Source organism: Chelon labrosus (genome assembly GCF_963514085.1).
Source record: "Chelon labrosus genome assembly, chromosome: 8".
NCBI classification, from domain to species: Eukaryota; Metazoa; Chordata; class Actinopteri; order Mugiliformes; family Mugilidae; genus Chelon; species Chelon labrosus.
In genome coordinates, this window is record NC_140358.1 from 21,826,235 (window position 1) to 21,852,771 (window position 26,537).

The 26,537-nt window shown below is 42.3% G+C and overlaps 1 protein-coding gene across 1 annotated transcript in view; it reads right to left on the minus strand.

Moving 5' to 3' along the window:
• Nucleotides 1-513: 513 nt before the first annotated feature.
• The window catches only part of il1rapl2 (interleukin 1 receptor accessory protein-like 2), a 330,885-nt gene continuing 304,861 nt past the window's right edge, over nucleotides 514-26,537 (minus strand). Inside the window, exons 9-18 of the mRNA XM_084550062.1 lie at nucleotides 14,642-14,782; nucleotides 13,142-13,202; nucleotides 12,194-12,303; nucleotides 6,155-6,300; nucleotides 5,994-6,071; nucleotides 5,749-5,865; nucleotides 4,572-4,694; nucleotides 2,215-2,445; nucleotides 2,018-2,048; nucleotides 514-1,738 (exon numbers count right to left, since the gene is read on the minus strand). Coding sequence (XP_084406188.1) covers nucleotides 1,650-1,738; nucleotides 2,018-2,048; nucleotides 2,215-2,445; nucleotides 4,572-4,694; nucleotides 5,749-5,865; nucleotides 5,994-6,071; nucleotides 6,155-6,300; nucleotides 12,194-12,303; nucleotides 13,142-13,202; nucleotides 14,642-14,782 — 1,127 coding nt within the window. The 3' untranslated portion in view covers nucleotides 514-1,649. The remainder of the gene's footprint in view (nucleotides 1,739-2,017; nucleotides 2,049-2,214; nucleotides 2,446-4,571; nucleotides 4,695-5,748; nucleotides 5,866-5,993; nucleotides 6,072-6,154; nucleotides 6,301-12,193; nucleotides 12,304-13,141; nucleotides 13,203-14,641; nucleotides 14,783-26,537) is intronic.

Genomic DNA, 26,537 nt, shown 5'->3' on the forward strand with positions numbered 1-26,537 from the left:
GTACTGCCATGATCCATCCATCCATCCATCCATCCATCCATCCATCCATCCGTCAATGAAAAGATGAACAGAACAAAAGCAAAAAGAGGCTTTCGAGCACACACATACAGCAGTGTGGGTGCTAACAGAAATTGCAGTTGACCAAATCACCGTCATGTATATGTCTATACATAAGTTATGGAAGCTGTACAGAGATTAATGTAACAAACAGACAGTAAAAACAAAGCCTAGTAAAAAAAAAAAATCCTCACTGATCTTCTAAAAGGATAAAACTGTTTAATAAAACGTAACAAAATGAATGCTTTTGGAGGGACGCCTCCTTTTTTTCCCCCTTCGTCAGTCGTCGTCACTACAGGAAACAAATAAAACCGTATCAACAGAAGATGTTTATTAGCCTCCACGTTAAAAGAGGCTGCGACAAATGATAGTGTCATTTACTCTTTTATCTATATTTATTTGATTATTATTATTATTATTTTTTTATCTAAATGGGTGGTCATGCAAATAGAAAAAAGCCATGTCCTGTATGCTTTTAGGTTGGTGGTAAAAGTTGACCGTTCATCGCTTGGCCGGTTGGTTTGAGTTGACTAGCTGCAGGTTACTGCATCGTAAGGTGGCGTGCTGGCTGGAGTCCAGTCTCGCTGCACCTTTGAGCACGCTCCTAGCTCGAGTAGTAACTAGCCTTTGAGTCAACTAGCTCATACAACTAACTGGTCTCCACCTAACTGTGCTTTCTCTGTTATTACAAACTACCTCGTCTTGTCATTCTCACTGAACTCCATTCTTGAAGTCAACCAGGTCAGTTTTGAAGAGCCACACCCGGGTAGCTAGCTGTAGAGAAATGCTTCCAAGAGGTTGACTAGTTGTCTTAAGGTGGTCTGGTACTCTAAGATCATTGCTTGATGTCTGCCTTGTCTGCCCGACAAGCCACCTAGTCGACAGGCAGATTCTGACAACTTCCGTAACTAGAAGAGCGACTGGCATTCAGAGATTACGCTACGTTTTGTTTTTCAGAAGACTCGCATTCCAACAGCTGACAAATCATCTGGTTTTCACAACAGCTGACTTCAGAAATCCTTTTTTTTTTTTTTTTTTTTTTTTGTGTTTTTTTGTGCACCAAGGTCCATCCTGACATCATGTTGGACAAACAGAGTTCCACATACCAGATACTCACTTGTCATTAGGTATCTAGGACCTTTTCATTGAGTTTTGTAGTTCTTCTATGCACACATTCATACCTGTCTACAAACTCAGCATGATCTTTCTCCTAGCATGGCCAGGACACACGCTGTTCGGTAGCATTCACTTCCGGTAGTCGTGACTCAGTTGATTTCAGTCTGTTACCAGTTTGTAGGTCCAAAACCAGAGTGCTGTCCCTTTTCTCTAAGCAGTCTGCGGCCATTATACCCGATACATGTGGATTCAGTCCCTTATGCAGTCCTTAAGCAGTCATTTGTTCACAGCGCGGGGAGAGGGGGCCCAAATGCAGTCCGCAGGCAGTCTTTTCTAAAAACCAGTCCAACAACAAGTCTGTACACAGTCCAAGAAACCCGATGAAAACCAGTCGACCAACCAGTCTCCCAGTGAAAAACGAGTCTGTAAACCGGTCCTGTTGTCCAGTACCAGTTGAGCAGTCCATCTACCAGATGTCAGAGCTTAGTTCTCTGCTGGTGAGTGGCACAAAGGTGCTGTTCAGGTGGAGTTCTGGCTTCTTCCCAAGGGTACTGCTCTGAGATACCTGGGAAACACACAACACCACGGTGATGAGCGCTAATCTCCCCTGCATTGAGATTACTAGCATGAATCTACAGCTACAGCCTTACAAATTAGAAAACAAGTGCTTCCTTCTACATTATATGGTATTACTGCATGCCAATAGTGTGCCTTGTCTTATATACAACAAATACAGCACTGTATATGATAGGTATCTCCCAGTCTGTTAGAATAAATAAATATCTCAGGTTGGGTAATATGAGGATACTATTTTCTTTCTATATTCTCTTTTATTCAAACAGACCTCTTGTTCCCCAGTGAACTGCTCTGAACCCCTGGGGAGAAAAGAGGGGTTTTATTTTAATTGTGTTTAAACTCTGAGCACATGCACACAAACAACAGCATGGAAATTTTAGAAAAGGATACTCTGTGCAGATGTTGGATGCTAGAGACTAGCTTGGTACAACAAAAACACACAGGGCCATCAGCCTTCACTCCCACCTGTCCATTCAGGAGCGTCATAGGGATGTTGCAATAGACATGGCGCCCCCCGGGGCCCAGGGTGGAGAACTGCACTGTGGATGGGGGTGGGAGGGGAGGTGACATGGAGGAGGGCTGTGGAGGAAGCTGGAACTCATAGCTGCGGCAGAAATGTCTCATTTGGGCAGTGTGGCCCCCTCCTAGTGGCAAGGTCATCTGGTTATAGTCAGGGATCTCTGTTGCCAAGGCAACCTGTGAGTAAAAAAAAATTTTGCTTACTTTTGTGAAGCTGATATTATTACATGAGAAACGACACATGGTAATTTCTTCATGCATTATTCTGAAGAGATATTTAAAGGTCCTCCTTCTCAGCTAAACTGTGAAAACAAGCTAGATGAGGAACATTAACTTAAGATCTGACTTCAATTCTCTTGGACCTAAACTTTGAAAACTTCGCACTTGGTCAATCGTTGGAGCCGGGCAGGCAGCTTTAACTACCTGAAACCAACTATATTGTCTGATTTGATCAAAACATGGATACAGACAATAAGACGTGAGGACTCAGCAGGAAGAATGGGAAAACTGGGGAACGTGACTCTCAGTACGCCTACAACTGAAGCAAGCATTTTATCACTAGTACGTCAACATCCAAATGTCAATTTTAGGCCGCTGCATTTCTGACAGTTAAACTAAAGCATTTGGACATTGTGCAACTTCTGGTCTATTCTTTTCTTTCTAACTCTCCATGCATTCCAACAAGGTCTCCGTCTATGCCCCCCTGCCGTCCCCTCTATTAAGGCCTGGACTCTACTCTACTCTACTCTACTCTACTCTGGCCTGGAACTGCACATTTCTGATCTGTTGAGCTGCATGTTTGTGATCTGTTGAGCTACATGTTTCTGATCTGTTGAGCTTCCAGTTTCTGATCTGTTGAGCTGCATGTTTCTGATCTGTTGAGCGGCAGATTTCTGATCCGATGAGCTGCACATTTCTGATCTGTTGAGTTGCATATTTCTGATCTGTTGAGCTGCACGTTTCTGATCTGTTGAGCTGCGCGTTTCTGACCTGTTGAGCTGCACGTTTCTGATCTGATGAGTGGCAGATTTCTGATCTGATGAGTGGCAGATTTCTGATCTGTTGAGCTGCATGTTACTGATCTGTTGAGCTGCACATTTCTGATCTGATGAGTGGCAGATTTCTGATCTGTTGAGCTACATGTTTCTGATCTGTTGAGCTTCCAGTTTCTGATCTGTTGAGCTGCATGTTTCTGATCTGTTGAGCTGCACATTTCTGATCTGTTGAGTTGCATATTTCTGATCTGTTGAGCTGCACGTTTCTGATCTGTTGAGCTGCGCGTTTCTGACCTGTTGAGCTGCACGTTTCTGATCTGATGAGTGGCAGATTTCTGATCTGATGAGTGGCAGATTTCTGATCTGTTGAGCTGCATGTTACTGATCTGTTGAGCTGCACATTTCTGATCTGATGAGTGGCAGATTTCTGATCTGTTGAGCTACATGTTTCTGATCTGTTGAGCTTCCAGTTTCTGATCTGTTGAGCTGCATGTTTCTGATCTGTTGAGCGGCAGATTTCTGATCTGATGAGCTGCACATTTCTGATCTGTTGAGTTGCATATTTCTGATCTGTTGAGCTGCACGTTTCTGATCTGTTGAGCTGCACGTTTCTGATCTGATGAGTGGCTGATTTCTGATCTGATGAGTGGCAGATTTCTGATCTGTTGAGCTGCATGTTACTGATCTGTTGAGCTGCACATTTCTGATCTGATGAGTGGCAGATTTCTGATCTGTTGAGCTGCATGTTACTGATCTGTTGAGTCGCACATTTCAGATCTGTTGAGCTGCACATTTCTGATTTGTTGAGCTACATGTTTCTGATCTGTAGTACAGTTATTCATAGATTATGCTAGCCTTCCGATCTCTTGAGCGTCTCTGGCCTAGAGCTGTATGTTTTTGATCTGTGGTCCTCCATACCAACCCAACTTTATATATTCATAGATTATCCCAGCGCTTCCCTCTCTTGACATTCTCCGGCCAGGAGCTGCACATTTCTGATCTGTTGAGCTACGTGCTTCTGATCTGGTACTGCCATCACAGTTTTCCATAACAATCTAACTTTATATATTCATAGATTACGCCAGCCCTTCCTTCTCTTTGGTGTCTCTGGTCAGCCTCAAGCAGAAGGGTGTGCCCATATCAGCTGGGTTGGGCTCAAGGTTTTTCCTTACCACCATTATTTTTGTGTTTGCTCTGGACATTTCAGACTCTCGGTTCTGTAAAGTGTTTTGATACAGTTTCTATTGTTGTGGGCGCTATGAAAGTAAAATTCAATTGTTAATACACAGCTATAGTGCAATCGTTGACCTGATGATGTCCATGGCGATTCTCATTAGGGGGCGCCAGGGTGGCAGAGGTGGTTGTCATAGCAATGGTGGAAACAGTCGTCTGTAGGTCACCAAAGAGGCCCTGTTCACCAGAGTCCATAACCTGTTAATAGAGAAGCACAATATATGGATTATGACTGTAGTTTTGAACCTACGTATTTGTAGTCACACGAAGACTGGACCTAACCACAAAATGACCATACTAATACATTTAGTGAGCCACACTACTGCCCTGGGTGAAAATTTAATCTGACAAGAACATTTTGCAGTGGTTCGGATTCAGAGCACACCTGACTGTCGTTCAGTGTATGCTGCTGAGCGTGATAAATGTCTTGGATTCTTCAGCATTCTTGTACAAGTTAGCTGGGATTTGGGTTCCTTGGCCCTTAAATTTAAGTTCTTGGATACATTTGTTTTGTATTAGGCTCTCCCAGCATGAATAAACAGACTATCAGATATCAGTGTCTAGCTACTACTCTGCTGGTCTAATAAATAAAAACTGAAGGACTAAACGTAACATTTAACTTTGAAAGAGCTGTCCAGACATGCTGCATGCTGTTTTTTTTTTGTTTTTTTGTTTTTTTCCAGTGGTGCTTACATTAGTTCTAGCTTTGTTCACATTCACAACCAGATCAAGTGTTTTGAACTGGTTATCAAAGGCCAGTCAGTTCTGACAGAGGCGGACTGAGGCATTTTTATTCTGACTGGGCTACTAATTAATTAATTATTAGTGACATACTACTGCCCATGAACATTACAATTAATAGCATCCTAATTTTGCAGTTCTATATTCACTCTGTCATTGGTTCTCAGTGATTATTCTTCAGGGTTAGGGTCAGGGGAGAGTAAATTTCCTTTGCACTTGTTTTTTTTTTTTTTTGCCTCCAGGACATTTACTGGCGATAGTGTTTTTATCTTTGTAGCCATACACTAGCTAAACTTGTGTTTCGTCCAGTCCAAGGGTTTTACTGAATATATATGAATGCATGAGGAAATGCATCCATGTTTAAATCTATTTTATCTTCTTCTTTGGTTCAAACTTGGTTTTAGTGAGAAAATAACTATTTTTTTTTTAACTGTAGTATTTTTTGTAAATAATAATAATAATAATATGTATAAAGACAAAAACTTATTTAAAACTTAAAAGCTGTACTTACCTGGCGTCTGGACAGCGTCTCTCTGCGTTTAGCAGGCATCTCATAGACCACCTGTTTCCAAAACTTAGAGGACAGCTCATTGCTCTTAGGACCCCTCCACTTGATGATGGATAAAACCTGAGAAGAGAAGAGAAGAGAAGAGAAGAGAAGAGAAGAGAAGAGAAGAGAAGAGAAGAAAAGTTTTGGGAGGTTAAAAATACCCTTCAGATCCCTCCCTCCATTCACTCATCCTTCTTTCTCCTTACCTTGATCGTGTGTTTAAGTGTCTCCACCTCCTGGTAGTTGATGACATTCTTCAGGTCTGCACACTCTATCATGATCACCTGGAAGGGAAGATAAATTCATAAGTATTATTGGGCATAGATCCTCGAACATGTGGGAATGTGATCAAGTTTCTAATTCGTACCTTGATCTCCCCCGTAACCAGCATTGAGTGGAGGCGTGTCTCTATCTGGAAGATGCTCCACCCTCTTTTGGCGACAAACTCTGGGGTCAAAACGATGATCAAGCGTCTGCTCTGCTCCACGCTACGAGCCAAGTCCTCAATATAGGCTGGGAGAGAAATATGTGGAGTGAATGTCATGATATTGGGTTGAGGACTATTTCTATGAAATACATTTTCGCAGTTCAGTTTAGTGAGTAATGTCCAGACTAGTACGCTGGGGGAAACAACCCATTGACAAACACGTGGCTAAACACATAAGAGCCAGAGAAGTCAGATGGTTTGAAAGGGGAGTAAAGGAAGCCATCTGTCAAACTGGAAACCCCCTGTCTGGACAGACGAGACGGACTGAGACATAATCTGCCATCAATCTACAATACAGGCTTAACAACTGTGCCCAAGAGTTGTACCACTCATAGGGCAAAGAAGCTTGTTTCTTCCAAGTACAGGTAAGTAGTAGTTGTTGTTAACAGACCCTAGTCATGTGATTTTCAGGTGGGTAACACCAATAGGTGTTCCTATATAAACCCCAACTCCCCACCAGCCCTTTAAAACCAAAAAAGCTACTTGGATGAGTGGTGAAAGGCCTTGTTTTCAGATTTTTTTGGACATACTATGATGTGGATTACTTACAACCATTCAGACATATTCCTGATTTAACTAGAAGGGTTCCCTCATCCCGTGTCTCTCAGTTAGTTTTACTTCCTGCCACCTTTGTGACTGTTTTCACCTGTGTCCTGTCACCTTTGCCTTCCTTGTGTCCATATGCTCTCCTTGTCCCTTGCTAGCTTTCTCTGTGATATCCTGTGTTTCTCATCTTTAGTTTTCTTAATCTTTTGTTGCACTCGTTTCGAGCTCTGGTTTGTACTTTATGATGATATGATAAGATTTATGACGCTGTAGTCTTTTTGGACTTTTGGTCAGTTCTTCTGTACGTTGTGTTTGAGACCGCGTTATCAGCATTTTACAGAAAGCTCGCCCCTTCACAAAGAGCATCTGGGTCCCCACTTTTGTGAAACATAACAGTGAAATAGATGAAAACCCAGTCAGAACAATGTATAAAACAAAATCACGCTGTTTTGTTAATAATTTATGACAAATAAATCATTCTTTGTCGTGTTTTGTTTTGTTCCTCTGTATGGGTGATAAAACATTGCTGTCACAAAAGGAAGGGAATAAAGTAAGAGATAATTTGAAGCTAGACATGAACACAGTGACATCCAGTAGAAGTCAAAATGTGATTAGCCTAGCTTAGCATTAGGAACTGGTAGCGTGGAGAGTAAAGCTGGCAACTGACTCAGTCCAAACTCGAAAAAACAAAACTAAGGAAATCATACTGTGTAACTGTTTCCTGGTGAACACAACCTGGGTGCAGCGAACTGTAACTTGTGTAAATAAGACAACTGTAATGTTGATGCCAATAATACAAAGAAAGCCAAGCCAACTACTTGCCTTTAATTTTGTATTTAATGCACAAATATAAGGTCAATTTGATAAGGTCAAGGTTTGCTAGGCCCAAACATTTCTGTATAACCTCTTTTAATACAACTTTACAAAAGGCAAAATCAAGTAACATGTGCATACATCTTCATTTGTAAGCATTAAAGATGCTGGCATGCATATTTTTGAACTTTGGAGACTGACCACAGACCTATCAGCCTTAACATTATGACTGACGGGTCATATTATTAGTCAAGTGAATAACTTATCTGGCCATTGTGGCACCTGTCAACTGACGGGATATGTTAGTCAGCAAGGGTATTTTTTGTCCTCAAAGCTAATGTTCAAAGCAGAACAAATTGGTAAGTGGAAAGATTTCAGTGACTTTGAAGGGTGGAGCAAGGCTGGCTAGAGGGATCCAATCAAACAGATGAGCTACTTCTAGCTTAAACTGATGAAAATGCTAATGCTGGTTCTGGTAGAAAGGGTTAGAGTTAGAACATCAGTTTGTTTTGTATGGGGCTACAGACCAGTCAGGGTGTTCTTGCGCCTACAATGGACCTAGGAGCAACAGAACTGGACCATGTAGCAATGGAAGAAGGCGGCCTGGCCTGATGAATCATGTTTTCTTTTGCATCATATGTATATGAGGGTGGGTGCCACCCACACATGTTGCACATATGGAACCAGGCTGCAAGAAATACCCCTTTGCCGTTGCCATTAGTGTGTGCTCGGTCTGCAACGATGTTCAGGAGGTGGTAGGTGTAAAAGTAATGTCCTGATCAATACCAGGAGCCTTGGTTTCCCAGAAAAAAAACATTAAACCGTAACAAGATCATCAGTGTTATTCACAAGTTGCCTCTTGTGTCTTGTCTTTTATGCTAAATTCCTGGCTCTAGTTTACAGACATAAACCGATAACGCTCGCAAAGGAGCTAATTAGTGTATTTCTCAACATGCCAAACCAGTCCTATTAGTCATAAATTAGTTGTATTCATTGCTGGATTATGTGGAAAACCAAAAATGTAAATTTAACATTATAATCTGTTGGATAAACTTCTTCTATCCTCGTATCTGGCTCTCCTTTGCTGGCTGCATCCTTCAAGTCATTTTGTCTATAAATGCTTTGAATGACTGACGGGGGAATACAGCAGAGTGACAGAAATGCTTGTGCGAGACTTTTGGCTCTGACACAGCGCAGTGTAGTCAGCTCTTCAATAAGGATCAGAGCTGTGCTCACACGCCTCCATCAGCTCTTACTTGGAACTTAGGGAGGAAATTGTGAACTCCTGGCGGAGATGGGGCAGGTGATGAGAAGTGGAAAGAGAGTAAATCTGAGGTGGAGCTTCTGTACGTGTCAGCATAAATGAACTTCACTTCGCCAAGACCAGCGAAAACCCATCTCCCCAAAATGACTCATTTCCATTTATTTGTTCGCATTTAGTTTTTTTTTTGTTATTATTATTATTTTGGAGCACGCGGCCACTGAAATTGCTCATTATTTCTCAAATTTGTAGTTACTGAAAATGTCTGTGTTCCATGAGCGGCAGATTCCCTCCCTCTCTCCCCATCTCCTCACTTGCTAGCTAAATTAATGACGGAGACTCTCCAACAACACATTGCAATTTCACGCTCAATTTGAGGGGCGCAAATAGTACCGCGCATCCCCAAATTGACTCCCTTTCTTTCTGTTCCCTCGTTTGCCGTTCCATCTTTCTTTTTTTTTATCTCTCTCCTCCGCTCACGCTCTCACCTCTCCTCCTAGCCCCTCTCGCCCTTCACTTCCTCTGCCCACTCTTCCGTTTGTAAGGATTATGTACGTCAATTAATAAACAGCGCGCAGTGAGGACCCCGTCGTCACCTTCTTTCTGTTCCTGTTATTTATTCCTCGCTCTCTTGTTCATTTCAGACAGCTAAGTGGAGTGCATAATTGAATGGTGCATTGTCGCGCTGCTCTGTTGTGGCTTTGGTGAGCAATAAAAAGCCACCTCTATCTCCCTCTGTGATGCTCTCGGCTCAGTGTGTTCGCCACACTGTGTAACCTGTAGACCATGTGCAACTTAGACAAAGCGATGTTTGTTCTTATGCACAGCGGACATTTGTTTTAAGGATGTTTTCAGGGCAAAGAGAAGGAACCCCACACTGGGAGAAATATGACTTTTTGAGTGTGTGTCGAGGCATAATTTTAGCTGAGGGCAGGCTGTGCAGGGCAAGGCAGTTCATTATGAACCATTTATTTATGTATTTTAGGGGAAAATGTTAAATAATTCAAAGAACGCACATTAGTCTGCTGCTTTCTAGCTACATTATAAAGTTGTCTCAGACACTGCGTTATTTTTGTTGTTGTTTTTGAAGTTTTTAGGACAAGGAGGAAGGTGATTTGGGCAACAAAATGCTAATTCGCAGGCGATAATCGCTCAATATTTTATTCCACGCATTAATCTCACACTTCAGTTGAATTAACCAGAGACCTCGGCGACTACTGAATCAGTTTTTTGATGTTTCTAATGCGCCAAGCTAGTAGATCACACGTTATTACACGCTCAGTCTCCTGAAGCGCTAAGTCACCTTGCCTAAATTATAGCAGCCTATCAAAGTACACACGGACTGATTTGTAACTGGCCCCATATCAACAGTCCACAAATAGTGGATATGCAGCATCCATAAAAATGAAAAATATCCAAGTGCCGCTGACTTTTAACTGCATTTTGATTAGTAATAGTTTAATTTCTGACCTGTCTGCAGGGACTTTGATACCTGTAGCTTTCTGCCTTTGCATCCTTATTTGCCTCTAGACTGCTAACTGTCAGATAAAGGCTAAAGGACATAAAGATCATTTAAAAGAAAAAAATGAATGAAAATATGTCTGCTCATATCTTGGATGCTGACCTAGTATCCAAAACTGTCTTCCTAACAGGACCACTGAGTTAAATTGTCCTTATTTGTGTCAGAGTACATCAGTTTCAGTGCAATAGCGGACAATGGGGCAACATTAGTATTCACTTTCAGCTTTGTCTCCGGCTACATGGTTGATGTAAGACCAATATTTACCAGACTTTCCTCTGTGTTTGTGTTTCACTGACAACCGAGTGAAATATCTGGGCTGGAAAACATAGAGACTGGGAGATCTGAGTCTGGCAACGACTGTGATTTAGTTCCCGTGAGCGATTCTGTCATCATACGATCCGTTTTTAATGAAAAAAATACAGATAATTGCAGCTTTAATGTCGCACTCTGTTGTATAAAGTACTAGAAATAAATAATGTTCTTACACCACAAACAGTTCTGTGAAACAGATCAACCTGACTCCACTCCAATCTAAATGATCCATTCATCATTCCTGCTGCGGGCAAGGCCTGAGTGGAGCCTAAAAGTGATGGATTTGTGTGTGTGCATATGTCTACCCGTCTGAGAATACTGATATACCTCTGTATAAACTGTACATCCTGAACATCTTCCGCTCACGAAATGTTTGAAAGTTGACCTGGAGTCGCTCCATTGGTAACTGATTATGCTTCAGCAAACATCTACCAGGCCAATGAAATCATTTGGGTGGATTTCATTACCAACTGCATGCAGAGATACTTTTTTTCCCTCTATATCAGCTGAAACACGCCCCATAATGAGATTCAGACTGAAAGACACTGTGCAGACTAACAGCTGCCCCTGCCCACGAACATGCACAGCTCTGGAACGCTGCATCAGCCCACGATAGAGAGACACTATCTACTGTATCAGTTGATCTACTTACTACCACTGAAACTAATGAAACGGTGCTCTCAATAAATTCTCAGAACTTTAGATCATCGTATTGTTTCTCGTGGTGTACCGCTTTTTCATGGTTGCTCTAGGACATGGCGGGCACGGCTGCAAGTTGCAAAAGTTGCACAGAAAAGGGTTACAAAAAGAACGGTGACTAAGCGCTGTGCACATTTACAAGAGAAGCAGTGGTGACCCTATTCCATTGTGTTTACACCGAAAACAGCGGATGTGGCGAGGACAGCAAAACATACATCATTAACAACGGTAAAATGAAGGGCCACAGATAAATGTGTGTCTGTGTCAGGTAAGACCAACGACTGACTGACAGAGCAACGCGGTTATATTTTACCCTCCGGTTGTGCAGGGTTGTAATGTAACCTTAGAAATGAGGACAAACGACGTGTGTGTGTAAACAATATGCATTCCATCGGTCTTGTGCAGCGTGTGTAAGTGCATCTGTGGGTAGTCATATGGGACAAGCTTGAAAAAAAACCTCACAGATTGTGGTTTGGGTGTTTTGAGACTGCGTGAGAAACGGAAACTGTGAAGCTCCACTGTAGCGTTCTGAACCACCTGTGTATGTGCGTTCTGACCCATGGGAGCCAGACATACGTGTGTGTGGCTGTAACTGTGTCATGATGAAGATCTGCATACATTTTTATTTATTCTGACAGACTGATGAATTCTGGGTGTTGGGGATTATATTGTTTGACGGAGGGTAAGAGTTAAGAAGGGAGGCAGTACGCGTGCGTGTGGGTGCGTGTGTGCATCAGGCATCCACTGTAGACTGATTGATACTCACTGCTGCTGGGTATTAAATCTCTGTCTGGTATAAACAGCTTGTATCCATAATGTTTCTCCAAAACGTCCGGCAAGATCTCCAGAGCAAACGTTTCCTCGTCGCTGCTCGATCTGCAGGGAGAGCGCATACAAAACTGTTAGTGCACCTGCTGGTGGCTGCACATGCATTTAAAGGGTTAAAACGAAATAAAATGACTTTTTTCTTCGCTTAAAATTGTCAAACATGAGTCATTAATGAGTTCTACAGTGCAGAAGCTGCAGGGAGCAGTTCGATATACAGTAGCTAGCATGTTTGACATTTGTTTAATGCTCATTTATTAATTTTACTACAATATGTACACTGACAAAACATAACAAAGGCACTTGGTTGCGGTTTTAAAAGATTATGAGCCCTTACAAAACTTTATTGTGTTCATCAGCAGCAGCAGCAATAAAGAAAGAGTGTTTTTTTTTTTTTTTTTTTTTATTATTTATTCAAATTAAACAACAGTTATTTTTATTTAAACATTTCTAAGCCACGGGTTTGAGGTGGGTACTTTCCGTCCTGCAGCACTGACAGCTGTGTGTTCTAGAGTCGACGTGTGTCATTAACACGACAACTGGCGTTCACAAACAGCAACGCGCAAAAGTTCTAGGTACTTGAATGGATCTCATGTATTCTGCGGTACTGTCAGCTACACGTCTGACAAGTATATTTAGAGGTGTGAGAATGAGTGCAAACATGCAGAAGAGCAAAGAGCCCTGCAGCAGAGGACTATGCCAAAAAGACTGTTCAAGTGGACCAATACTGTTTTGATTTGTTTCTGTTTGCAGCACTTGGTAAGATGTTAAATAAGAACAATTCATGGCAGACAGTGTGGTATGTACATTTTTGGAAGTATCCACACTTCTGAAGTACCCAAAACCTTTGCACAGTGCTGTTCACACTGGGTGATCTGTGGAGCCTGACCTGCCCAGAGAGTCGAGATCCACTTTAGTGTAGGACAGATAGGCGTCGTACTCCTTATTGTCTGTGGAGAGAGTGAGAGACACACACGAGCATGAGCGCAGTAAGTGAGACGTGAAAGAAAATGAGGGAAAGGACACAGACGGTGTAACCTACGCATGTGTCAGGCTAACTCTGCTTCTACTTCTTGTTTCACTTTCAACAACGGTGACTGAAGCTTTCCCTGAAATTTCGCCGAAGACGAGTCACACAAATGTTTGTATGTCTGAGCCTCCTCAGTTGACCTTTTCTCGATGCGTTCTATCTTTATTGATCCAAAACAATCGATTTGGAAATTGTGGCGCTGGAGAAGCAGCTGGAAATACATGGAGGAAACATGCTGCTACCAAGAAGACCAATCACAGCTCTTGTGGTCTGCGTTGCTGTGATGCATAGTTATATTTTTGGGGAGGTGCACGTCACGTTACAGAGTTAGGGTCTGCGTAGGGTCTGGGCTGATGCCGTAGCTACGGCGTCAAACTGACGCAGAAGTATTAACTGCGCATTAGGAGAGCTCCATCAAAATACCTTGACTCCCTCTGGTTTTACCTCCTATCGTGCCAAATTCACTATGAGAGTCTCTATAAGTAATGCATCAAGAACTGCCCTCCTCCTGGATGACGACACTTGGATCATTCCTACGTTTGGACCTGATGAGCCTAAAAGAACACAGCGATTCATCTTTGAAACTTGGGAGTACTCTCCTTAGAAAATGAGGCAGCCTGAGGACCTTAACTTAAAATCAATACTTTAAATCAACTTACATCTTATTTTTCTTTTCTTGCTATTTTTCTCGGTTTTGTTAAGGTAGCCATCATTTATTGCTTTGTCAGTTTTACTTTTGAAAAGGGCCGCATAAATAAGCTCATGATTCCTCCATCAGTGGATGAAAAAAAAAAAAGCTCATTTTCTCTGGCTTTGACTTTGATGTAGTGAAACTTTTGTGTTTCTTTTGTGCTTTTGATGCTCACCAACATGTGTCTGTAGTAACTTACTTTTAACTTTTTTCTTTTTTATGCCTCTGAGCAGAACAGACGTGAAGCAGAGGCATTCAAATTTTGTGTTTCCTGTCTTAAGTACTGACGTCTGCCAGTCACATTTCCAGTCAACATGAACATAACTCATGAAGGACAAAAAAGACACAACTTGGTGGTCCACAGCTCGTGAGCATGAAATCTCAGGAACAACTGTAGGAAACGTCCTCAAAATTGGCACAAACTTGAAATCAAGGCCGAACTGATTCTGACCACATTTCACACAATTATCTAATATTAAAATAATTCTATATCCAAGATTCAAAGGGCCACCTCACTGTGATACCGTGACACTCTGCAAAAACACTTTTATTAAATTCCTCACATACACAGATGCTGATACTGAAGCCTCGTTCTGATCTTAGTAGCCTGCTGTGCCAGTGTCCCGAAGCAAAAGGAGCTCGAGAACGAAGCTCTCGAAACGTCTTACCGTCTTCCGTTTCATCACTCCCGAAGTGTCTCCTGTAGCAGAGCATGATCTCCAGATTGTAACACTTATAAAGTGCAGTTAGGACTCCCAGCAGCAGCAATATGACCCCGAGACCACCGGCTAACTCCAGACGATACATATCTGTCAGAGAAACGGATCGGGAGTGGGAGAAGAAGAGAAATTGATGAGATTTATATCAGTTAATGTTCTGAGGAATAAGCAATTGTGCCCGGGCTTTGTTTGGTTTGTGTTTATTTTGCTACGTTTTGCTTTTTTTTTTTTTTTTTTTTTTTTTATATAAAACTGCCTTGGTCTCATCTGAGCCCATCCCTGGCAGTATGACTTTGGGAAATCTAAAAATGAGAATTTCAATTACCTTCAGATTGGCACATTTTCTACACCGGTGATGAAGACTGAAACTCATTCACTCGCACAAACACAGACACAGGCACAAGCAGGACTGCTGATATTTGCTTTTCATTTGACGTGGTGATTTTCTTTTATTTATTTTTATTTTTGGATGAACCACAGCTGCATTAAAAGGCATCATTAAGAGTCTTCCTGCCGGTAAAACTGAACTGAGCTGCATGAGTGCCGCACACAATGGCACCAGCCTGCACACAGAGACACTGAACTGTAAGACATGTTAACACAACTTGAACCGTCTAATTAATTAGTAACCAATAACGCTTGTTTGCTTCATTTGCTCAGCAATTATCTTTGGACTTCAGGTCAGATGAATGAAAATCAGAGAAAAAACATTCAACCGAAGCTCAGTGAGGCAGAATTTGATCTCATTATTTGATCTGTGATGTGTAGGGGTTAGGTACATGTATGTCTAAAGCTCTCTCAGCACTAATGTGGCCCACACAGGTCCGAGGTGGAGCGGAGGTGCATTTACATTTAGCCCTTGAACACTGACCTGCAGTCCTTTGGGACTTTAGCCTTTAACTATTTCAGTATAGATATAATTCCTTCTATGCGGTGAACAAAGCTCGTGTCCAGGAGCTACTGAAAGAACTGGGTCATGATGTTCCCCAGTAGAATAGCACATTCCCTAAGCACTCTGTCTGTGATTGCGTCTGGTCCACAGGCTTTGCAAGGATTTACTCTGGACAAGACAAGAGGAAAGCGGCCACCAGTAGGAAAGCAGTCGCAAACTATTTTAATAAATTAATGATCTGAGCTAGATTTAAGGTGGAATATCTCACATCACGGCCTACACTGTCATTTTTTTTGACGCTGTACCCTGTACACTGTTGTACTCGGTGTCAATTCTCCGCTGCTCCGTTGAGTCTCTGTGTACTTCCAACAAAAGCATCTGGAACCAAATAACTCACGTTGTTGCTAATAAATGTTGAACAACAGTTACTTTAATTGAAATCACTGCAACGCCACTGCAAGACGAGACACCAGAGTAAGTCATGTGTGGGACAGCAACCGAAACAACACAGGCGTCCCACTAAGGAGGGGCCGGCCACTGAGGGATGTGGAGACGAGGAAATGCTTTTTGGACCAGCCGCAGCCGTTCTGGTGGTCTGCGTCATCGTGACATGCATTTACATCTATATCTGGGGAGGGGGGTGCAGAGCAATGCTGTCCCTGTAGATTAGATCTGATGCAGAAGCATAAATCTAGCTTTACACTAACAACTATATCCCACTCTACACTCTCATATTATTTCAGAGCTGCTGTTGCTGTGGTGTTGGTGTCTTTACATGGTTTTACATGGCAGAATTTTGACTGGGTTAAGTCACAGATACACTGAGGTGGTCCTCTTCAACCACATCTAGTCCGTTCAAGCCTCAGACAAAAACAGACAGAGAGGTGAGATTCAGCGTTGTCAGATACCTCAGATTGTTTCAGCCCCCATAGTTATTCCAAAACGCACACAAAATTGACCAAAAATACAGTATGAGATACTATGAAGCCATTTGATGACGTCATGTGGTCGACTGATAAACAGATTCTCACATTTTTGGGAAGAGTAAATGCACCTTGGTTTTGTTTCAGACCAAAAAGTAAAATGATCCAAGACCAGCTCAAAATCAGTTCGCCTGCCCAACTATATTTTCTTCTGCAAAGTAAAATTCAAAAGCTCCAAGTTGGGTGTGAAATATGACAACACTTGTGAGATTTATTATTAGCCTGCTGGAAGCCAGCCTGGTGTTAGCCCTGCGATAGACTGGCGACCTGTCCAGGGTGTACCCCGCCTCTCGCCCGATGACAGCTGGGATAGGCTCCAGCAGACCCTTCACAGGACAAGAGGTTACAGAATATGAGTGAATGAATGAATGAAGCCAGCCTGAGCTTCCTTCTTCTACAAAATTTTTTGGAGTGGAACGTAGATCTGGAGTCACTCACTTAGGAACTGATAACGCTCTGGCTGGGCCAATCGAATAATTTGGTTGATTGGTTGTAGGACTGTCCAGTTGTGTGAAGAGGTATTTATGTATCTGTATTGGGTGAAACACGACCCATAATGAAATCCAAAATGGTGTTTTACGACCAAAATTAAATGAGGCGAAGCCCGGCTAGCCTGGGAGAGTTTTCAGATGGGATGTTCACGAGAAAAGTTGTTTAAAAGTGAGAATTTAGACGCGTGACAAGTGTTCATAGAACAAACGATCCCACCTCCAATAAAGAACAACGCCCAGTGGCCGTCCCACACTTTGGGAACCAACCTGGACTGTCTCCACTGCAGCGGGTTTAATAGCCTCAAACAGGACTAGCGAGGTGAGGAGCTGAGTGTTACACAGAACAGCAGAGAAAAGAGGCAAAGTCAGCCGCGTCACAAAACGTGTCGCCTTAACTGGGAGAGACAGATGAAATCACGTCAATGTGTCACAGACACACACATACAGGATGTCAGGTTGGGTGTGTGTGTGTGTGAATGAATGATAGTGCTATCATAGGCAATATGAGGGTATGGGAGATTAATGGAACATGGCTGGTGAATGACACCATGGGAAATATGATCCATTACGGTCTCAGTCTCACTCACGTAGCCTACACACACACACACCCAAACAAACACACACACCAACTTTTCTCATCCCTAAAACTTTTGCTGGAGGTGCTTCATTTTCAAACCACAGTTTATTGATTATTTGAAGTGATGGAAGGAATAGTAGCTTCTACCACATATTCACATCCTACGATATAGAGCACAAACACAATCCTGTTGATACAGATAAATGAGATTAACTACATTATAGCAGCACCTAATATGATAAAATGATTTTACCATTTCCGCCTAGCAGAGATTCTGCAGTCTTTTGTGGCTCTGTGGATCCCTTCCTTTGTTCCTTGTTTCTGGTTAGTGAGTCACAATGCCACCTATTGGTCTGAACCAGTCTAATTGCTGAACTGCAGTAATTATGGAATTAATTTGTTTTTAAGCACTTTTTTTTCTTCATGCACCTTTTCAAGCACCTGTCCTATGCCTTATTTGCTGCTGTCTCCTGTTGTTATGTATTACCCATACTACCTCTGCAATGACATGTACATATATAATCAGTGTAACTCCTGTTTACACGTACCCTGTGTGCAGTTTGTTTATTTTATTCATACAGTCATGTTTACATCCCCCACAGACGGTTTGGAAAGTTTCAAATATTAATGGTATAATTCTCGTATTTGTATTGTGTATTTTTTTGCTTCTTTAAAAGTGTCCTGTTTTTGCAGGGTAAAAAAAGCAGGGCTCTTAAGTCTCACACATTGAGCGTGAGTTCAAGTTCACACGCCACACATGACCGGTCTCATGATGAGAAGTGTTAAAACTCGCCACAAAACGTTAGTACTGATGCCTCACAGCAGGAAGTTCAGGGTTCGAATTCATCGGTGTACCCCGCCTCTCGCGACCCTTCACAGGACAAGCAGTTACAGAAGATGGATGAATGAATGAAGTCACATGGTTCTTTGATTCCTATTTAAAAAGTCCAGGATGGGCAGTTATGGAAAACCGATCTTTGAGTGACAGCCCAGCAGGATGATATGACAGCTGACAGCCTCATTAAAAGCTCGTATTACAGCATAAGAGCAGAGAGGACTGCTGCTACTGTATCGGTCAAATTGGTGTTAATCTTTCTTGATTTGAGTTGTTCCTATCTACTTGTCTTATCTCTGAGTGTGTGCATCTGGCCACATCGGGGGAACCAAGTTATTTAAACATAGTATATAGCGGGCAACGGTGTTTATCATTAGCACAGTAAATGTTGATATATATGCACATACAGTACATATGTTGTTTTTTTTCTACTGTCTTCATCTATTCATTTTTATAATTTCGTTCATGTAATTACCGTTTATGTTAGAACGCTCCTTTTTATTGCTGTCCTATCAGATTGAATGACTAAAAGCAGACACAAAAATATCTCAATAACAGGTGAGGCCTTCTTTTAGATTTAACTGTGACCCTGGTGCTGCCTTTCTTTGAAATAGCCTCCCACAATGCATCTGTACCACCACAGCATGTATAATCCAGCTGAAGTTACCACACTTCACCAGTAGACGTCTCTCCAGCTCTACTCTCACCCGAGCAGTGCAACCTCCGCTAGACACGCCACATGGTAGATAGAGGTGGGACAGCGACAGAGTGGGGGGAAAGGGAAGGAGGGAGGGGGGAGGAAAGGAACGGCGGACCGAGGGGGAGAAAGAAAAATAGTCAAATTAAACTAATTGCCAAATATTTGCTCTACAGTAAAGTGAACTCATATTGCTTCCATTAGTAATGAGACACATTTAGAAACCTACGTCTCTCTCTCTCTTTCTCTCCCCATCTCCCCCTGCCTCCATCCATCCCAATCGCCTCCCTTTGTGCCCTCCCCCCTGCCCCCCCAAACTCTGTCACCACTTCCCCCTCCATCTATCTTTTTCAGATATTTTCCATTAGTAATGAGTCACTTGCTGCCGTCTCCTGATATCAGTGCACGGGAAAAATGGGAGCGTAATCTTAAAGTTGAATTTTAAGTACGCTTTTTACTTATTAGGGATTAAAAGAGCCGGCGATTGCAATGGTGGCGGTGGCGTCTGCGTGTGACAGGAATAGGAGAAAAGAAATCTCAATGAGACGTTTTACATGAGTTTTCCTCCCCGTCATGCTCTTTCTCTTTCACACGCTGAGACGCAGACACTATGTTGAATTCCCCAAACTTCGCTACACCCCCCTTCCCCGCCTTCTTCTCTTTTTTCTTCATTTTATTTTATCTGGCTTTATTAGGAGTGCATTCAGCGTTCTCTGCCAAGGCAATATGTCAAAAAAAAACAACAACATGATGCAATAAAAATAGCCTGGTAGTTTGTCCAGCGTACCATCTGTTTCAGTTTGGAACCACCATTGGAAGCTTAATGCTTGAAGATTCAGTTTCTTAAAAGACCACGCTAAGTCAAGGACAAAGAAGCACACCGTAAAATATAGATTCTAAATCGCAGAAGAAGCTGAGAAGTATTTGCACCAACATGGAAAATAATTCTTTGAAGGGCCTAGACATCCATTCTAAACAGATCATCTCTCCCTACGGTTTCTCCTGTTACTAGTTCATAAAGTTTGGTGACCACACATGGTCTCTACACAGCTTTAACTTCAATCTGAGAACACCTGCGTCCTTATTACTTGTTCCCTTTGGTCGTGTCTTTGTGTGTATACACAGATCAGCCACAACATTAAAACCACTGACAGGAGAAGTAAATAACACTGACCATCTTGTAACAATTCAATGTTCTTCTGGGAAACCTTTGGACCTGGCATTCATTCATGTGGATGTTACTTAGACATGTAGCACCCTCCTAGACCAGACCAGGCACCCCCACCTCATAGCAATGACACTCCTTGATGGCAGCAGCCATCCCCAGCAAGATGCAGCCTGAAACAGGCACACACACAAAAACGTTTAGGAACGAGGTGTTGACCTGGCCTCTAAATTCACTAGATCCCAAACTGATCAAGTATCTGTGGGATGTTCCACAGATACTTCCCTCTCTCTCTTTGTTTGTCTCAGTTCAACTTCCATCCTCCCCATCCCGCAATTTTCTTAGTTCCACTTTCATCTTTCATTATAGGAACTAGGGGTACGAGGAGCCGAAGCTTCCCCACCCCCCATGAGTCTTGCTCCCTGTGTTCTTCTACCACGATCCATCCACCCATCCCTTCAACACCTCTCTTTCCTCCATCCATCTCCCTCACATTCTGTCTACCACTGAACCTCCTTGCATCGATTAAGGTGCTGTCTTTGTTAATGAAATGTCATAGATTACTCTACTATTACCACCGTACATGTCACTATTATCAGTATTACACAATACCAAATTAGAAATGTTCTTTCTTTAGTGCATAACCTCCTATGCTTCATAAACGTTCTGTACCAATTGTTTTGTGTCATTTGTCTTCAATAAAAAAAAAAAAAAACCTAACAATGGAGCTAAAACTTCATTTTTGTTGAAAGTCTTGTGAAATATGATCAAAAGCTCCACTGTTGGTAAATGGACTTTGCATAAAGACAATCACTTTCCACACAAAGACTAGATATCGAGAGAATTATGGGGTTTTTGTCTTTCTTTCTCATCCCAAATAGGTCCTCACGTAAATCAAATGAAACAAAAAATAAGTCTACACTTGAAGCCTGTGGTGAACCCTGACTCAAAGCTTCACAAACCTTCACAAAGCTTTGAGTGACACCCGAGAAACTATGTCCATGTCTTCCCAGAGTCCCCATCTGTCCATCTGTTTGTCATTTTCTCTCAATCCGTCTCCTCTCCTGTCAGCGCTTTCACTCTCTCTCCCTCCACGTCTCTCTCTCTCTCTATCTCTCTCCCTCGTCTCTCTCTCTCTCTCTCTCTCTCTCTCTCTCTCTCTCTCTCTAGTAAGGCTCTCGTCATGGCGGCTGAAGGCAGCTCTTTCTGCTCTGTCAGTTACAATAAGCGGATGTGTACGTTGTGTGTGCAGTAGGTGCGCGCGTCTGTGTGAGTGCACGCGTGCAGCATAGATGCATCAACCCCATTACCTTGGGTCATTGCAGAGTGAGAGCACATCCTAATTCAATCACACTCGGTGCATGAAATCAAGCTCCGATAACTCGCGCTAACTTAAGATAACTTGTGCTTTGTTCTGGGCTGTCATGTTTCGTTCAGGCACCCCAGTTCGACCCTGTTACATTTGAGGCTTCGGGCAGGAGGCGCAGGAACATTCAGCCCGCTTACCCAACTCTGATGCAGCCCAGACTAGAGGTGAAGGTTACAAATAACTTTTGCTCATTCGAATGATATTGTTGAGTCGTAAAGATGATAGCCGCCGACTGTGGAGATTTTTTTAAACATTACTGTTCAATACAGCCACATTAACTAACATTTCTGCAACTTTGTTAAAGTTTGGTTAAATGCTCAGTAACCAACAGAGAACCGGCTCAGTTGTCTTTTGTACACCGGCTTGTTTTGGGAACCACAGAACTCGTATCTGCGTCGTATTTTTGGTTTGAAATAAGTGAAATTAGCTTCTACAGTGACCAGAGTGGACTGGACGTAAGGGAAACATGGTGGGTGTCACTGTCGCCCATCATGGGACCATACGTTGACATGCAAACTCCACACAAAAAGGCCCCAGTCGGCCCATGGATTCAAACCCGGAACCTTCTTGCTGTGAGGCATCAGTGCTAACCACCACGCTACTGTGCTGCCCTGGGACCATAAAGTTGCAGGTAAACAAGATCAGGGCTGCCCTTGATTCTGCATCTTGGCTGAGTTGTACAGTGCTGTCATGAAAAATATACATATATTTATTCATGCAACCGCTTGTTCCTGTGAAGGGTCGTGGGGGGGCTGGAGCCTATTCCAGCTGTCATCAGGCGAGAGGCGGGGTACACCCTGGACAGGTCACCAGTCTATCCCAGGGCTAATACAGAGAGACAGACAACCATTCACACTCACATGCAGACCTACGGCATGTTTTTGGACAGTGGGAGGAAGCCGGAGTACCCCGACACAGGGACAACATGCAAACTTCACACAGAAAGGCCCCAGTTGGCCCGGATTTGAACCCGGAACCCTTACTGCTGCTGTAGACAACCGATTAATTTCAACCTTAGTTCCAGTTCCACATTCAAGTCTGGAAGGTGGCTAAAGCAACAGCAAGTTCTGCATATATTAGTTTTTTCAGTTTCAGTTTCATCATCATTCATGTTGCTGACATCAGTTTAACCAGTTCAGAGCAGAAAACTTATTTCAACTCAACGATCATTGCTTTTGAAAATGTCAAAGCAGCAGTCATGGACTTATTTGGCATTCACACAGATATAGATGCATCTGCTACGGAACGGTCTTCACCCACTGATTTGATTTCAGTCTCCTGTATCATATTTTGTGTAAACTGAGCTGATATTTATGTTTTGGGCCTAAACTCTGAGAGACAATGTAGTTTTAGTTTTAATTATCTTTGTGCAGTGGTTTGTCTATCTTGGTTTCATCAGAAAATATGGGGATTTGTTTTGGTAAAAACTGCAAAATCAAATCAAGGAACTCATTAGGTAATAACTTTTACAGCTGACAGGCTAAATAATGAACCTACAGACTGGGATGTCTCTGTTTCAGCAGCAATGAATAATTAGACAGCAGTTTATGCAAAATGCATATAAATTAATTTCTGACTATGTCGTTCAAATAGTTAAATGATTAATAATATAAGAGCTGCCAGGAGGAGAGTTACTCTAAATAAGACAGGAAGCTTCTAATGAGCTAAATCTGAGTTAAAGCTATGCTCTCATTGGCTCATTTACTTTCAGTCTAAAGTCCCGTTCACACCTGGTTTGAATTTTTGAATTTTTTCCTGAGTGATCTGAACACAAATGGCCACCGTTAACAGGTCTGAGGTTTGATCACTCTGACCAAATTTGGAGGTGGTCTGGTGCGCTTGTGACCACATTCTTTCAACAGTGTGAACACACACAATACGTCACTTTAAGGAGGGCCTGCTCAACAGTGGGGCGTTGAGGTAAGCGGAGTTTTCCCTCATTCATTATACACCAATCAGCCACAACATTAAAACCACTGATAGGAGAAGTAAATAACTTCGACCATCTTGTGACAATTCCATGTTCTCCTGGGAAACTCTTGGACCTGGCATTCATTTGAGTGAATGTTACTTAGACATGTAGCACCCACCTAGACCAGACCAGGCACCCCCACCCCATAGCAATGACACTCCTTGATGGTAGCAGCCATCCGCAGCAGGATGCAGACTGACATAGACACACACACACAAAAACGGTTCAGGAACAATTAAAAAAACATGAAAAACAGCACAAGGTGTTGACCTGACCTCTAAATTCACTAGATCCCAAACTGATCAAGTATCTGTGGGTTGATCCACAGAGGCCCCAGGCGCCTGACTTTGACTTACTTTTTGTTTTCCTAATCTATTCCAGCATTCACTCACTCAAACACACAATGCAAACATGACTGATTTACTGATTGCACATTTGATTTAAGTCAACACAACACATTTATTTCAAAGATTCATGTGTGGCTCCACAGGGTGCTGCACAAGTTTAAGCTTTGGGAGAAAAGATATGGATTGTTGCTACTCCACAGTAACTACCACTGTATTGTTTGTTTATGCCACTGATGTAAAGAAGATTTGAAGATTTGAGACATTATTCAGAAGAACTAAAAAAGAAAAAAAGGCAGGAAAGAGTGAGTGTGTTTCAGAATAGACTTCCAAGCAGCACACTATGTTTTGAATACAGCGCAACACATGCATAAAGAAGAGCTCTGTCTCCACAATCCAAAACACGCTGCACGTACTTTTCTGCAAAAACTTCACGGGTGATCTTATTTGAACCTGACGGTGCAGCTACAGAGGAAACACTATTTTCCTTCGGGCAGAGCTGTCAGTTTCAAAGTGTACCGATACCTGCTTCAAGCTCCTCCTACTGCAGTGTACCCGTGTGTTTGTGTGTGTGTGGTAAAGTCAAACATGTGACCGTGCTTTCAAACTATCCCATTCCACTTAATGTCTCCCATGTGTATATGCATCATGTCTGACCAGACACAAACACATATAGAATATGTTAGAAGTGCAGCCTCTTGCTTTAGTTTCAATCACTGCGCACACTGTTTCCTGCAGGTAATTGCGGTGTTAAGTAATGAGGACCCTACGAATCTCATCCTGACCCCCTCTGGAGGTGTGTGTCTGTGTGATCCCATGTGCTTGTGAGTCCCTAGAGTGCTAGTTAAGTATAGTAAGATAGATTTGACACCCAAGGCATTCAGCAGGAGTCAGACGGGGAGAGAGGAAAACCTGTTTTTAGTCCTCCTTCATCACACCCAATCCTTTTCATACACCCCTAACCTTTCCTCATCTTTATCTCTCCGTCTGCATCTATTACTTCTCTATTTTCTTCCTCGTTCTGCCTCCCACCGTTTCTGTGCCTGTTTATTTCTTTTCTCCAATTCGCCCCGTCCCTGCTTTTCCTCCAGTACACACATTTGTTTCATATAGTGGGCATTCATGCGGCCCCCTTCTCCTCCGAGATTTGAGGCAACAGAGACAATCCATCTCCTCCGCCAGCGCTGCTTTGCCATTCTCTGTTTCTCTTGGTCTCTCTAGGTTTCTCCCTCTTTCTCTGGGTCTTGGCCTCTGACGGAAACAGGCCCGCACTCTCTGCTCATCAGATGGAAAGCAAGATACCGCAGGACTGCTGCAAATGTTTTACAGAGAGAGTTGTGCCCTCATGCATTTTTCAGCTGAATATTTAAAGCGGTAAGTATGCGATCCGTTTTCTTTTTTTTTTTTCTTTTTTTTTGTCACCATCTGTGGAGCTCAACAGTCGTTGCTGTGCTGCTTTTTCATTGCACTTTCCGGCACCCACCTGTCAATCAAACAAGGTCCAGCACCGTGACTTCTTCCTTCCTGTCTGCAGATGAAGTCTGAGATTATAAAAACGGTGCTGTTTCAGAAGATACTTTTACATCTCACACATTTCTTGGAGACGGCGCACATTTAAAGCCTTAATTATCTTGGAAGCTGTTCACGTCCACAAATATTTACTAGGCCATAAAAGCGCTTTCAGTTCCTGAGCTGCAGGGGTATTCCTTGTTAACAGAATCTTAAAGGGATAGGATCTGTCCCAGTTAACTAGAGCAGATTTGGCTTTATATTTAGCAAGGTAGAAAATAAAGGACTGCATTTGGGAGAACAAAAAGTGGAATCTGTGAATCCAGAGCGTGACTTTTTGTTTATTACTGCTTGTCTGTTTGACAGAAAGATATATGTGCGTATTCTAGTCACATTGAGCATTCCTTTAATGTTTAATTTAGTCAATGGAACAGTTTGACGCAATGGGAAATTCACTTTTTGCTCTTTTGCCAAATGATAGTGGTGTTAACATTGCATAAAGTTCAAAAATACATCTGTTAGCAACTTTGTGTCTTGACCAAGTGTCCTATTGGCTAACTTCAATAGTATCTAGGCACTGCGACTTGACATTTTCACAGTGTAGCTAATTTTACTCTCAGGTTCGCGGGTTTATTTATTGTCATTCCGAACATGAAGAACTGTATTCATAATATTACAGCTAAAAAAAAGCTCTTTCCGAAGTATCACAAAGTGCAGTGGATAATAAAAACTGCAACTAAACTAACTTTGATCTTGCCAAACCTTGATCTTCCCAAAATAATGTTCAACTTCTCTCGCAACTAAAAACTTTTTTGGAGTGCCTCAAGGCTCCATCCTTGGCCCACTGCTCTGTTTTTAATTAACAGCTAGATAATTACTTTTTTAGGTTATGATGATGTTGGTGATGGTTGTTGTTAGTACAATCAAGCAGAGCGAGACTAAATAACAAAACTCAAAAAAAGCTGGTTCCTTTAATGAGCAATTTACCAAACTATTGTGATAAGTTGTCAT